Below are 13,825 nucleotides of genomic sequence, written 5' to 3'. Positions count from 1 at the left end.
AAAGAAACTCTATTGAGGGGGCCAGTTTCTCGAGTTTCCAGTTCCTCTGGCTGTTTGGCTTCTATTCTAAGCTTATGCATGCCAAACTCCTGCTCATGATAATTGAAATATATGGACTTTGCTTTTTAAAAATCACCAGGGAGTCATATTGAGTAAATTTTATAGACAGATCACAATAATTTTATTTATTGACTTAAATTGAGACTTCAATAAAATGAATAATGCTTTAAAATTTGCTCTTTGTAGGTTTCCAAAGGAAAATCTGAAAAATTTAAATGTTTTTCCTTTCTTCGTTTATGAATCTTTTTAACAATGGAAATGTTTTGTCTCCTAAGAGTGGCATGGAGCTCAAATATATGACTCATTAGAAATGACGACCACCTCTTTGACAAATGGGAAGTGAATTAGGAGAGAACCCAAGAGAAACATAGGCTTGTCCTCAGGAAAATGTAAGGCCTGTGGGGATATCTCTCTGTTGGGCCAGGAGGAGTGATGTAGAGTCTCAAAATGAAAGACAGAAAAAGTGAATAAATATTAGAGCAGTTGAGCCCCTAGGAAGGGGGGGGGAACCTGCAGAAGAGAAAAAAAGAAGACAATAATAATTTTAAAATCTCTAGCTTTAATTTACTCAGTTTCTCCTCAAGGTGTGCTGGTCACTGTCCTTCCTGTTGGGAGCTGCTGGGAGCCCTGTAAACTCCGTGATGGAAGAGACCAGCTCTGCTGTGGGCTGGACTGGGCTGGTCTAGTCCCCGAGCTACATCTTGATCAAGTTTTAGCTCTTGATTATGAGTCCAGGCCTATGAAATCTGTCTACTTAGGGACGGCAGGCCAGTTTCCCAAGAATCTTCCCTCTCTGTTCTGGTCCTCCTCTTACCCTTGAGTTGCCTGTTTTCGCTAAAATCTAAGAAAGACATGAAACTCAAATCAGCCCTTTCCCTGTGGGTACATAGATCCGGTTAAAGGATTTAAGTGTGGAGAAGATTGGCCCTTTGGTGCCTGTGGTCAGTCGCTGGGCAGAATTGTAAAGGAAACGGTACAGTTGACACTTGAACAACGTGGGTTTGAACTGTGCAGGTCTGTCTATAGGCATATTGTTTTCAATAAATACTGGAAATGCATTTTCATTTCTTTATGATTTTCTTAACATTTTTCTTTAGCTTACTTTATTGTAAGAATATAGTATATGATATATACAACATACAAAATACGTGTTCATCAACCATATGATATCAGTGAGGATTCCAGGCAACAGAAACCTCAACCATATGATATCAGTGAGGATTCCAGGCAACAGAAACCTATTAGTAAAGTTTGCGAGAAGTCAAAGTTATATGTGGATTTTCAACTGCATGCCCCCATGTTCAAGGGCCACCTGTATTAACCTTTGTTGCCATTCACCATCACTCTCCACCCCGTTTCTTCTTTTCATTTGGGACCAGCAGGTGGCATGGTCAGTCCCAGACCTGGTGGCTTGCTTTCTCGCTTTCCCTCTCTCTTTCTCACTCTGTCCCTCTCTGGTCAAATTAAAAATAAATAAATAGATAAATAAATAAAGTTGAATAAAATCTTCAAAACAAAACAAAAGAAAACATTTATTTATTTGTTATGATGTTCAAGCTACCAGGTCTGGGATCTGAACTGTGGTTGACCATGTAGGAATCCAGAACCTTTAACCACCATACCACCTGCTGTCCCCCCAAAAAAATCACACACATACCCCCAGAAGGATGACCATGCCGCAATCCCTTCTCTTCCATTCTCCTCTTGGGATTTTGGGAATGCACACACATACACCTGGCATGAATTTTAAACTGCCAGGCCCAGGACTTGAACTGTGGTCGACTATGTGGGAGTCCAGTGATGAAATCATTATGCAATCTGCTGGTTCCACTCCATCCCTCTTCTTTTTTTAAAATTTATTTTATTTAACTTTATTTACTTTAATTTGGCCAGAGAGGGACAGAGTATGTGTATGAGAGAGAGATATAGGGAAAGTGAGAAAGCAACTCACCAGGTTCAGGACTCGAACCATGGCCAGCCGTGTGAGAGTCCAGCGACTTTAACTACCACACCACCTGCCAATCCCTATAGCCCTTTTCTTAATACTCACCTCTTCTCCAGTGCCTTTGTCCTGTTTCTTGACTTTGCCACACTCCTGCTCCATCTCACTTTACCTGCTCTTATAGACAAGTGTCATCCTCAGAGTAACCCACACAAAATGTTGATGTTCCCTGGTGCTTTTTGCATTACCTCGTACGGAAGGCTTAGGCTTCGCTAGATGATCACAAGAATTCAGCCAATTCAAATGAACTCATACCAAAATGTGATTGGCTGATTGTCCATAAGTGCTCCCAAGAGTATTTTTTAAATTAACCCTTTAAAGTTTAACTCAATAGACTGTTTATTGGTGGAGTATTAAAGTACATGGGGGTATATTAAGGAACAGAGAGTATTAAATTAAAACCCCTAAGGCACCTAACCACTCTGCCTACATTTACCTTGCTGGCTGCATGGTAAAGGGGGGGTGGGAGAACTTGAGCACTCATTTAGTCCTGCTTTCAAGTAAAACTGATTTTAATTATCCAGAAAATAATAGTTTGATAGCATCATTTTTGAAAACTAGGCTTCTGGAGGCTGCCAGGTATGTTTTACTGTGCAGGTTTTTTTGAAATTTTTTTAAATCTTATAATTTCTTATTTATATTTCATTGTTGTAGATCTTTATGGAGTACAATATGGTTTTTCAACACATTCATGCATTGCGTGATAATCAAATTAAGGATATTAATGTATACATCATTGTCAACAACAAAAAAAACCTTACATTCTTGTTCTGCTAAATGCTTTTTGTCCTGAGTCCATCTCACTTACCTGCCACTATACACTTTGCTCCCATACAGTCTCTGGTTATACTGTCCTTTCTACTATTCTATCTTTGAATCTTTCAATTTCTGCCAGAGCGCAGGTGTTCGGTATATATAGTCTTGGGACATACAGTGTTTGTCTTCCATAGTCTGACTTATTTCACTTTGCTTTAAATCCTCTATATTTTTCCACTTTGTATCAAATGACAGAGTCTTGCTGTTTGTTATGATTATCATTCCATAGTGTATATGTGCCATATTTTTTTTCCTTTTTTTTTTTTTTGAGAGGTTTTTGCTATAGGGCGTGTGTGCTTGCCAGACAGAGAGAGAGAGAGACAGAGAGACTGAAAGCGAGAAATCACTCCCCGGGAGTTGCTAGGCCGCAATTCCTTCTCCTCCTTTCTCCTCTTGGGATCCTGGGCATGCACGCACACTCACCTGGCGTGAGTTTAAGCCACTGGGTCCAGGACTCGAACCACGGTTGACTACGTGGGAGTCCAGCAACATAGCCATTACGCTAACTGCTGGTCCCGCTGTATATTTTCTAAATCCAGTCATCAGTTGTTGGGCACTTAGGTTGATTTCTAAACGTATGCTCTTGCCTATTAATTGTATCTCAAGATACCATTATGAAAGTAACTATTGCTTCGGAATTTTTAACTTTTTGGAAAAATTTGTAAGTTAATACCCCATGTGGGTGAGAGTTTGGAGAAGTAACACTATCATGTACAGGAAAGGGTGATATTCATTGGTTCATTTTTTTTAGGGCATTCTTTTTTTTTTTTTCCTTAAAAAATAGAGGTTTTTATAAAATAATTATTTTATTTATTTGTTATTACTCTTTAATTGGGTTAGAGGGAGAGACAGAGAGAGGGAAAGTGAGAAGGCAAGCTGCGAGGGCCAGGACGTGAACCATGGGTGGCCATGGGGGAGTCCAGCACTTTAATCACCACGCCACTTGCCGGCCCCTTCTTTAGGGCATTCTGATGTTCAGAATTCATGGAATTTCTGAAAGAAATAGCCAAGTATGTATGCAGAAATGTAGCCAGAAGAATTTATTCCAGCACTGTGCAATCATGAAAAATTATGCACATAATTTTTCCATTAAAAGAATATTAATTATACAGACAATGAATCTCATACATCCAGTCAATGAAATGCCATGCAGCCATCACAAATAGTTTTGTGAAAAATTGTTTAGTGATATAGAACAATTTTTCAGGATGTGCTATCATAAGAAAAATCAGGTTATAAATATTTTTGTGTGATATGATCCTTATCATATGTATGAGTACATATATATGCATATCTGCATAGATCTATATACATATGTGGGTGTATATCTACACATAGACAGAAAAGAATATGTGCTGAAATGTTAATTTCACTTATTTCTGGGTAGTGAAACTATATGTGGTTTTTGTTTTTTTCTCTTTGTTTATCATTTCTATTTTTTTCCAATAAGTATACATTATTTTTCACAGAGAAAAAATAGAATTACTTTTCTTTTAAGGGATCTGAACATTTTCCCAAAGTAAATAACTCAGCAGCCCTTAAAGTTTATATACCCAAAGGTGTCTGATCTAGTTTAACTCATAAGAAAGAAGTGGCTTAAGTAGGTATTAAAGTCTAAACTAAAAAGAAGCACGGTTAAATGGGAGTTTAATTTATGAAGATGTATATATTTACTTTTTTACATTTTAATGAATATTAGCCAACAACTGAAGTTCTTAGTCATGATTTTTAAAATAATTTTTAAAACTTTATTTTATTTATTTACATGTGATCACATCTTTACAGTGTACATTTCTTTTTCCAGCACAAACACCATGCATGTCGGTCAAGACAAAGATATTCCTATATACATTATCATCAGCAAATAGCATCTCGTTTTTTTGTCATTCAGCATACTACTTGTTTTTTCTTTCTGCTTTCCCCTCCCTCCCTTCCATACTATTTTTTATTGATTCACAAAAGATCTTAAACTAAAAATATGGACAAAGCTAGAATCTAGTGATAAGTGCACTGTAATTTTCTTCTGAAACATTTTTTCCTCTCTCCATTCCCCCTTTTACTAAAGAGAGGTATAAACTAATTTATTTGCAAAAAAAAAAAAAATTGGTTAATCTCAATTTGTTTTTTTATTTGCACAAAGCCCCATAGGATTTAATTTCTGATACAAGGCAACAGATACTATTGTATAATTGAACTTATGCAAATAACCATTCTGCCACAAAATTAGAATGCTCACAAATATTTTTCAATTCCATAGGGGTTAGGAAGGGAGAAAAGTTTCTGTTTCAGTTAAAAAAAATTTTTAACAAATTGCTGAACCTATCAACCACTAAAAACAAAACCAAAATCCTTAAATATAGAAGACAAAGCATAGAAGAAAATCAGTAATATTTTAGACAAAAAATCATAGAATTCTATTTCACCAGTTCAGTCTCATGTAATCTCTCTTTTGTTGAATTTGCAGTGTTACTGTGGTCTGATCTTTCCATTAAAATCCTGGAAGTTAACATTTAACATTAGTATTGATATTTCTCTGAACGTGTCCCTTCTATTAAGTTGGCCTTTTTTTTTTTTTTTTTTGAGAGTTTTTTGCTATACGGTGCGTGAGCTTGCCAGGAAGACAGAGAGAGACAGAGAGACAGAAAGCGAGAAATCACCCCCAAGGGAGGATGGCCATGCCACAATCCCTTCTCCTCCATTCTGTTCTTGGGATCTTGGGCACACGTGCGCATGCGCCCGGTGTGAGTTTAAGCCACCGGGTCTAGGACTCGAACCGTGGTCTACTACATGGGAGTCCAGCGACATAGCCATTATGCTAACTGCTGGCCCCAAGTTGGCCTTTTTTGGGTCATTTTTTTGTTGTTGTTGTTCTGTTATTTCTGTCTGGCTTTAGTTTTCCTGGTATACTCCATTTAGAACTTCTCGAAGAGCTGGACTGGTGTTGGTAAATTCTTTCAGGTTTTGTTTATCTGAGAATGTTTTGGGCTTTTCTTCCCATATGAAGGATAATCTTGTCGGGTACAGTATTCTTGGTTGAAATTGTTTTTCACTTAACATTTTGAATATATTTGTTCCTTTCTTGCATTATTTCTGACAAGAGGTCCAATTTAGCCTGATAGCATATCCTTTGAAAGTAACTTGACGTTTCTCTCTTGCCAATTTTAGTATCTTGTCTCTGTCTGTGGTTTTGGTCAATCTGACTGTGATGTGCTTTGGAGAAGATCTTAGGTTGATTCTCTTGAGGGTCCTTTGTATTTCTTGCGTCTGGATATTTGAATGCCTCTCTAGGTTTGGAAAGTTTTCTTCAAGGATTTCATGGATTAGATTATCAATGCCCTTATGAGTTTCTTCACCTTCTGGGATACTGATTATCTAGATGTTAGGGCGTCTAATGGTATCTAGTATTACTTGTATATTATTCTCATTTTGAGGTTATTTTCTCAGTCTTTTTGGTGAATTTTTCTAGGTCAGAGTTTCTTCTACATCTGAGATTTGATCTTCTGTATGACCTAATCTGCTTTTAATACTTTCAAGAGAGGTTTTGATTTTCTGTATTACAGTCTTCATGTTAACAGTTCGAGTTAATTCTTTTTTATGGTGTGTATTTCCTCTTTCAGATTTTGCAAGAACTTCCTCACCTCCTGAAACTCATTGTCTCTTTTCTCTTGCATTTTCTGGAGTTCATTGTCTCTTTTCCCTTGCATCTTTGTTAGTTCTGTCACTATGAATATTCTAAATTCTTTATCCGACATTTCTGTGAGGTCCATTGTACTGTCTATTGATGATGAAAGGCTGTTCTTTCCCCTTGGGGGAGAGATATTTTCTTGGTTTCCCATGTTTCTTGTGCCTCTGCAATGGTTTCTGGTCATCTGATGGATTATTTTGTCATAGGATGGGAGTGTTGAGCTGTGTTGTGTAAAATCCTTGGTTCTTTGGGACCAGGTCACTAAAATTAGACTGTCCCTAGGCACAAAATAAAGCCACAAGCACAATAGAAGTAGGTAGAAAAGAGAATTTAATAGGAAAGGAAGAATTAAGAAGTACACCCAAGAGACTTTTGAGCGGGCTGGTTGCTAGGGAGCAACTGCCTTAGTCATGATTTTTAGCTTAAAATGTAATAAACTGTTATATAACAAAATATATGGAGCACCATCAAGAGTTAAAAATGAGAAGGATTGGGGTCAGCAGGTGGCATGGTGGTTAGGGCACTGGACTCCCATGGCTGATTGCAGTTCAAGTCCTGGAACTGGCAGTTTGCTTTCTCAACCTCCCACCCAGATCCAAAAATCTGAAATCCAGTGACCCAAGATCTGAAAATTTTTGAGTGCAGACATGTCACCACAAATGAAAAATTCTGTCCTTACCTCATGTGACTGGCCACAGTCAAAACACTGCAATACAAAAATATTGTATAAAATTACCTTCTGGCTATTTGTATAAATTATATATGAAACAAATTGATTTCATGTTTACACTTGGGTTCTGTCTCTCAAATATCTCATTTTGTATATGCAAGTATTCCAAAATCCAAAAATCATTCTAAATCCAAAACACTTCTGGTCCCAAGCATTTCAGATAAGGGATACCCAACTTATATTGATTATACCATTAAAAATAATAGTAACTAGCAGATTGCCCTCTTTTGGTAGCTATTTGAAATTTGATTTATATTCATTTCCATTAAAGATGTTAATCTCCTATAAATTATGCATAAACTAAACTAATTTTAAATCACCCTTTTCCTCAACAGAAAATGCTGATAATTTCAGCTTATCATCATCTGGTAAGACTGCTACTTTATGACTTTGGGGATTTCAGGAAAATATCATTGTAAAGCTTTCCTTGCAATATGGCATATAGTCAGATAAAGCAAAATTGTTTTCCTCTGAGAAGCTTAATTAAATTGTCATTAAGCCTACACCTAAAAATCAATGGCAAACATAGACAAGAGTACAGGCATATTGATCCTTTCATATTGCCGGACAAAGCCAGGGAGTAAATCACCGAGAAATGAATTGTGGATTTTCATTACAGTAACTTCCAAAGCTCATCAGTTATTTTTAGTATTCTAGGAAACAAGTTTCCTGAAGGGGTATCAAGGACATAAAAATTCCAGATGTCCTTATATTTAAGGAATGAGATGTTCTCTTAAACATATTGTTCCCTCAGTATCCCCACCGAAAGAATATTTTTCACAGGGCTTCCAGGGGCTTCATGCTCACTAGAATGGGAAGGCAAATAAATGAATGGGAAATGTGTAACTAGAACTCATATTGAACCCAAATGCGAGACTGCTGGCTAGAATGGGACCTTAGGTATAGAGGGGTCCAGTTCTACCCCTTGGTTGATGAGATAATGAAACCTGGAGTGAGTGGCTTGACTAAGATCACACAGCTTCTTGCCCCGTATTATACAGAGGCAGCACGTGGCTTCCCTGACTCATACTTCTGTCTTCTTTCTGGTATATCATATATTCCAGAACAATCCTTCATGATAACGAGTGAGTCAGCTTACATACTATCTTTTGTTGTATGAAAATGAGCTTCTACTGTTATTAGCTCATCTATTTAAATAAAATTATTAATGACTATTAATTCTTGTGCATATATGACATACCTGGAAGTCTTCAGACACCTTACTTGCCTCTCAGTCTTGCTGCATAGGAATCGTTACATTCATGTTTTAGACAAGGAAACTGAGGTTCACAAAGGATAAAACATGCTCACTTACACACACATTCTCTGGAGCCAGGCTCCTTGGGTTTGAATTTGGCTACTGCCCTCCTACCCCCATTGGTAACTGTATGATTCGGGGCAAGTTCCTTAACACTTCTGGGCCTCAGTTTCCTTGTCTGTAAATTGGGGAGAATATCAGTACCTGTGTTGTAAGGTAGTTAGGAAGCCGAAATGAGATGTGGCTGGCACCGAGTAAACCCTCGATAAATAGTAACTGTCATTATTATGAGTCATTAAGTAATGGGCAAAGTTTCAAACCCAGGACTTCAGACCTCCAGGGCCCAAGTTGTTTTCCAGTGCTAGTTTTCCCCCTAGTTGTCGAGCTTTTAGCTTACAATGGACCACTATTTTGCATTTTTCTTCTGATAGACTAGCCTTTGGCAAACTCAGTCACAGTGATATCTGCAGAATCTTGTTTGTATGGGCTGGGGAATGGGGCTTTGGGGGAACACACTGGTTCTAGTCACAACCTGGGTATCTGGGTGAGGGCTGTACAGACAGGAAAGTAAAAGCCAGTATGGCATCGAGGGATAGTGGGCAGCTGTGCCCATGCGCCTCTTTTTTGGTATGCGGTCGCCATTGTTCAGCCTTCAGAAGAATTAATACTCATTCATTAAAACCAACTTTGGCCAATTATTTTGTTCTGCCCCGAGAGCAAAGGATTCCATATCAATGCTTTGAGCCTTATTGCTCAGGCACTGTCTTACGTCTCAAAAAAATCTTAGTAATAAAAAAAAAAAATAAATGGAGTAAATGACAAAATATGGAAACAATAATGTGGGACAAGACAGGGCGTGTGTGTTTCAGCCAACACATGAGCGGTGTAAAACTGACAGGCCAGCCAAGTGCCTTGACACACCCAAATTTTGTCCATACTGGCTGAAAATCAGACTCCCTAATGCAAAACTTACTTCATTTATAAAATGTTTGTGTTTGGTTTTGCTGTGTTTAGGTAGAAAACAAGCCATTGGATCTTTTAAATATTTAAACATGCAAAATGTGTGTAGTAGCTTGACCTCTTAGCAAGTGAAGTCATTCCACAGGAAATTCATAACTTGATTGATTGTCCTAATAGCAGCCATATTTTAAAATAACCTACCAGGAAATTGTGTTAGGTAGTACAGTACTGAGTAGTAGCTTTTTTTTTTTTTTTTAATCCTAAATTCATGTGGGAAGCATTGCCAAGCACCATTATAACAGAATGCAGCCATTGTGCCAATGTATTTAATCGTAGTTTAACAAGTTATTTGAAATGTTTTCTAGAACTCTCTGGCTGAAAAAATTTGAAAGTAATATTTTTTGTATTTTGGCATGGCTTCTTAAACTTTCGTGTGATATTCCATAGACAGTAGCACACATTGCAGTCGTGGGCCTCAGGTCCTCATCTTGGGTTATTTCTTTACAATTCTCTGATTAAATGTATTCACTGAGTGATTGTGAGACTTGCAGATTTAACTATATATTGGTCTACTGCTATATTTTCTATTTCTTTTTAAAATTATATTTCAAAAGTTCTAACTCCATAAAATAGTATAAGTAATTATTTTAAAGCATTTATTCTAAAATTTTCCTTTTTTTTTTTTTCATTTTCTCTTGCAGCTGAACCATCGCTCATTGGTTTTGTCCCTTACTCTGATGGTACTCCAGGCAAGATTTTGAAAAATTTAAACCTCAATTTAGCCCAATTTATTAAGTTTTTGTTTTAATCATACCTCTGTATTGTTTTTCCTCCTTGGGACAAAAAAAAAGTCGTTGAAACTACAAGCCTCAATGGTAAGAATTTTTCTGAAGCAAGTAAAAATACTACCCCTTAATATGAATATAACAAATAGTGTTGAATGTTTCCATTTCTAAATTATTTCTGACTACGCTGAATAGTTTCATTTTTTTTCTTTTTAAAATTTTATTTTACTTTTGATAGAGAACAAGAGAGAGAGAAAAGCATCCCCATGACCCCCTTTTTCCCAGCCTTCCAACTTGTCAGGATCTTGGGTATAGATATATAAATGCACCTGGTATGTTTTCAAGCCAACCCAGGGATGCAAACCCACAGTCAGTCTTGTGGCTTCCAGCATGCGGTTCAGTTTGCTGTGGTCTGTGCTACCAGGCTAGGCCCATTGAGTAGTTTTGAAACCAACAACAAAACCTGTCAACTCTGGAGAGACCTAAACTTTCTGGTTGAATGATAAAATTCTTAAGATTACAGAAGAAAGGGAACCAGCATTTAGCGTAATGGCTATGTCGCTGGACTCCCACGTAGTCGACCGCGGTTTGCGTCCCGGACCCGGTGGCTTAGAACTCAACGCCGGGTGCATGTGCGTGTGTGCCCAAGATCCCGAGAGGAGAATGGAGGAGAAGGGATTGCGGCGTGACCATCCCCCCTGGGGGGTGATTTCTCGCTTTCTGTCTCTATGTCTCTGTCTGTCTGGCGAGCACACGTGCCCTATAGCGAAAACCTCTCAAAAAAAAAAAAGGTTATAGAAGAAAGAGAGCCTTTTACTACTCTTGCTGTTCCAGAAAAGAAGGACCCATGAGATTTTGAAGACTGCCTCTCACTTGCTCTCCAACTCCATGCCAAGTTTTACGTGACAGATTGTTTAAATGTGAAAAGCACATCCAGTCACTTTGGTGTGATTCAGCATGGATTTGGAGGCACAGAGTGTTCAAGGACAGCCTTTTTGCAGTTGATTGTATTCATTTCTAAATAGTATGAAGTGAGAAAAAAATTGGTTTCTTCATCATGCTAGAGAAAAAGACAGAACTGTGCCTTGTTTGAGGGAGGTGGGCAGGGCAGCACATTCTGTTCCCTCCCCTTTGAGGGCTCAACACTTTTCATAATCCCTTAGTTAAAATCAAATCTTACTGTGTGGTTGGTGGTTAAAGAGCTAAACAGTCATAGATGTAGCTCACACTGATAAAAACTGGCTTAAATTCATATTTGATCTAGTGGGAAAGGCCAAATGCTTTCATTTTTACAGTGAAAAGAATGTCATCAATTTAGCTTTGGTAGCAGTTTTTGGATCTCATTTTGTAGGTGTGTTTAAGTGTGATGATATAAAGCATTCCTTTTGTTTTTTTTCTTAAGATTTTACGCAGAATGATAAATTCTAGAATAATTTTCATTTAAGGAAATACCAGTAGAATGAAATTTAAATGGAATTTTAAACAGGATCAAAATGAGATTTTTTTCCTTAAAAATTATTTGAAAATAATGTTCAAGTGATCTACATTTATATAATAGTTATTTAAGGGACCAGCAGGTGGTGTGGTGGTTAAGGCTCTGGACACTCCCACATGGCTGACCAGGGTTCGAGTCCTGAATCTGGTGGCTTGCTTTCTCACTTCCTCTCTCTCTCACTCTCACCCTCTGTCTCTCTCTGGTCAAACTAAAAAATAAATGAATGAATGAATGAATAAAATAAATAATTATTTTAAAAAATAGTTATTTAAAATTGCTTTTTAAAGAGTATACCCTTAGAAAAATGTAGTAATATGTTAAAGTTAGTTGGAAATCCATTCCTTAGGGATTTTCAACATAATAGAGAAAAACAGGGACAAAATATCATTTTTAGAAAGAATTACAGGACAAAAGATATTAAATAACACAAATGGGTTTGTTTGTAAGAGGCTGCTGTGTGTTAGACATAAAATTTGCATTCAGTAGACATTTTGAATGAATGACATTTGCTCAAGAATTGTCTTGGTTGGAGAATGGATAGTGATGAAGGGGTTGGCAACAAGTACACTTAATAGTGTTGGTTGGCCTTTACAAAACTCTCTAACTTCTCCTGGATTTTGGAAAAAGTTAAAGGAACTTGGGAAGACACACATTGGTTGAGTATGCCAGCATTACACTGTTATGTCATTTCATATGCCACTTCAAGTGTACTAGCTACTTTACACAAAACAGGTAATAAGCGAGTTATTGCCAAATGTAATATCTTGTCTTTGAGTTCTCAAGTTTCTCACTTGTGTGGTCTACCGGGTTAGTCAAGAGTTTGCCTTTACCTCCTTGCTCATTTTCCAGTGCCTTTGACTCCTGACTTACTACCCTTTTTACTTTGCCATTGAGCTATAACTCTGTTGTCTACACTCCCAAACTTCTACACTGTCATGGCCATAGCAGTTCATTTAAAATAAAACTTACTCTTTTTTTTTATCATAATAGTGATACATATTGGTTCATAAAAATAGAAAACATACACAAAAGAAATTATCTCTAATGTTACTTTCTGAAGAATACCACTGTTAATATTTTGGCATATTTCCCTTCAGTATTTCATATACATATATTTATGTACATATACTGTATGTATCAATATTTTGCAAAATAGTTGTAGTTTATATCAATTTTTATATCTTGCCCTTCTGACTTAATATCAAATTATGAGTATTTTCCAAGTGTCCTTTGCTATATTAGTGATTATAACATTCCATTGTATACCTTATGGTGATCATTAAAGTTGTTTCTATTTTTTTTAATAGAAGTTGTCGTTAACAACACCCTGGTGACAACATCATTGCATTCATATCTAATTTCTGTAGGATACATTCCAAGGATTGGACGTAATGGGTCAGCAGTATGAATATTTTAAAGCTCTTGATACCTATTGCCCTATTACCTTTTACAAAGGTTGTATACCTTCTGGAAACAACATTCCATTTTGTGTCAGTGTACCATTGCAAGACTATATCATATACGATTAAATCTTCTCTTAAATCCTTAGGTTTTATTTTCCATTCTGGATTGCTAAGTGAGGTTGAACATTTTCCCTCAAAGCACTTAAGTCACTAAAACCAACTGTTCGCTTCATATTGAGTTTTGTTTCCCCTGGAAAGTTAAATATCAGAACCAACAAAATAATCTACTTAAAGGATTCTTAATGATATTGTAAAATACTTCAGCCTCTATAATTAGTACCAGTCATTGTCCATAGGTCTCACACCAAAACAGAAACTCATCAGGAACACACACACACACAGACACACAAACACAAAGGAGGTTCCTGAAACTGTCAGTATAATATCATCGTACTTAAGTGTGTATCCAGCTGTGAACTTGGTCTTTTCTTCAGTATTTGACCATCCACCCTAGGAGACAGAGCTTCTTTGCAAATCTGTGCCCTGAACATAGTCTCTTCTAATTGGCCATCCTTAAAGCAGGGATAGGGAAACTGGTTCTCCATTATCTGGGGAATGAACCATGGGCTCT

The 13,825-nt window shown here is 37.1% G+C and overlaps 1 protein-coding gene across 2 annotated transcripts in view; it reads left to right on the top strand.

The window, feature by feature from the left end:
- The window catches only part of ADGRG2 (adhesion G protein-coupled receptor G2), a 114,423-nt gene that overhangs the window by 58,079 nt on the left and 42,519 nt on the right, over nucleotides 1-13,825 (top strand). For both annotated transcript variants that reach the window (XM_027775477.1, XM_027775476.1), the window contains 3 exons: nucleotides 7,629-7,661; nucleotides 10,213-10,251; nucleotides 10,363-10,386. In XM_027775477.1, coding sequence (XP_027631278.1) covers nucleotides 7,629-7,661; nucleotides 10,213-10,251; nucleotides 10,363-10,386 — 96 coding nt within the window. The remainder of the gene's footprint in view (nucleotides 1-7,628; nucleotides 7,662-10,212; nucleotides 10,252-10,362; nucleotides 10,387-13,825) is intronic.

The sequence above is a fragment of the Tupaia chinensis genome, unplaced genomic scaffold (assembly GCF_000334495.1).
Source record: "Tupaia chinensis unplaced genomic scaffold, TupChi_1.0 Scaffold000567_1, whole genome shotgun sequence".
Taxonomy (NCBI): domain Eukaryota; kingdom Metazoa; phylum Chordata; class Mammalia; order Scandentia; family Tupaiidae; genus Tupaia; species Tupaia belangeri.
Note: the sequence above shows the minus strand (reverse complement) of the source record. Positions and strands in the feature narration are given on the sequence as shown.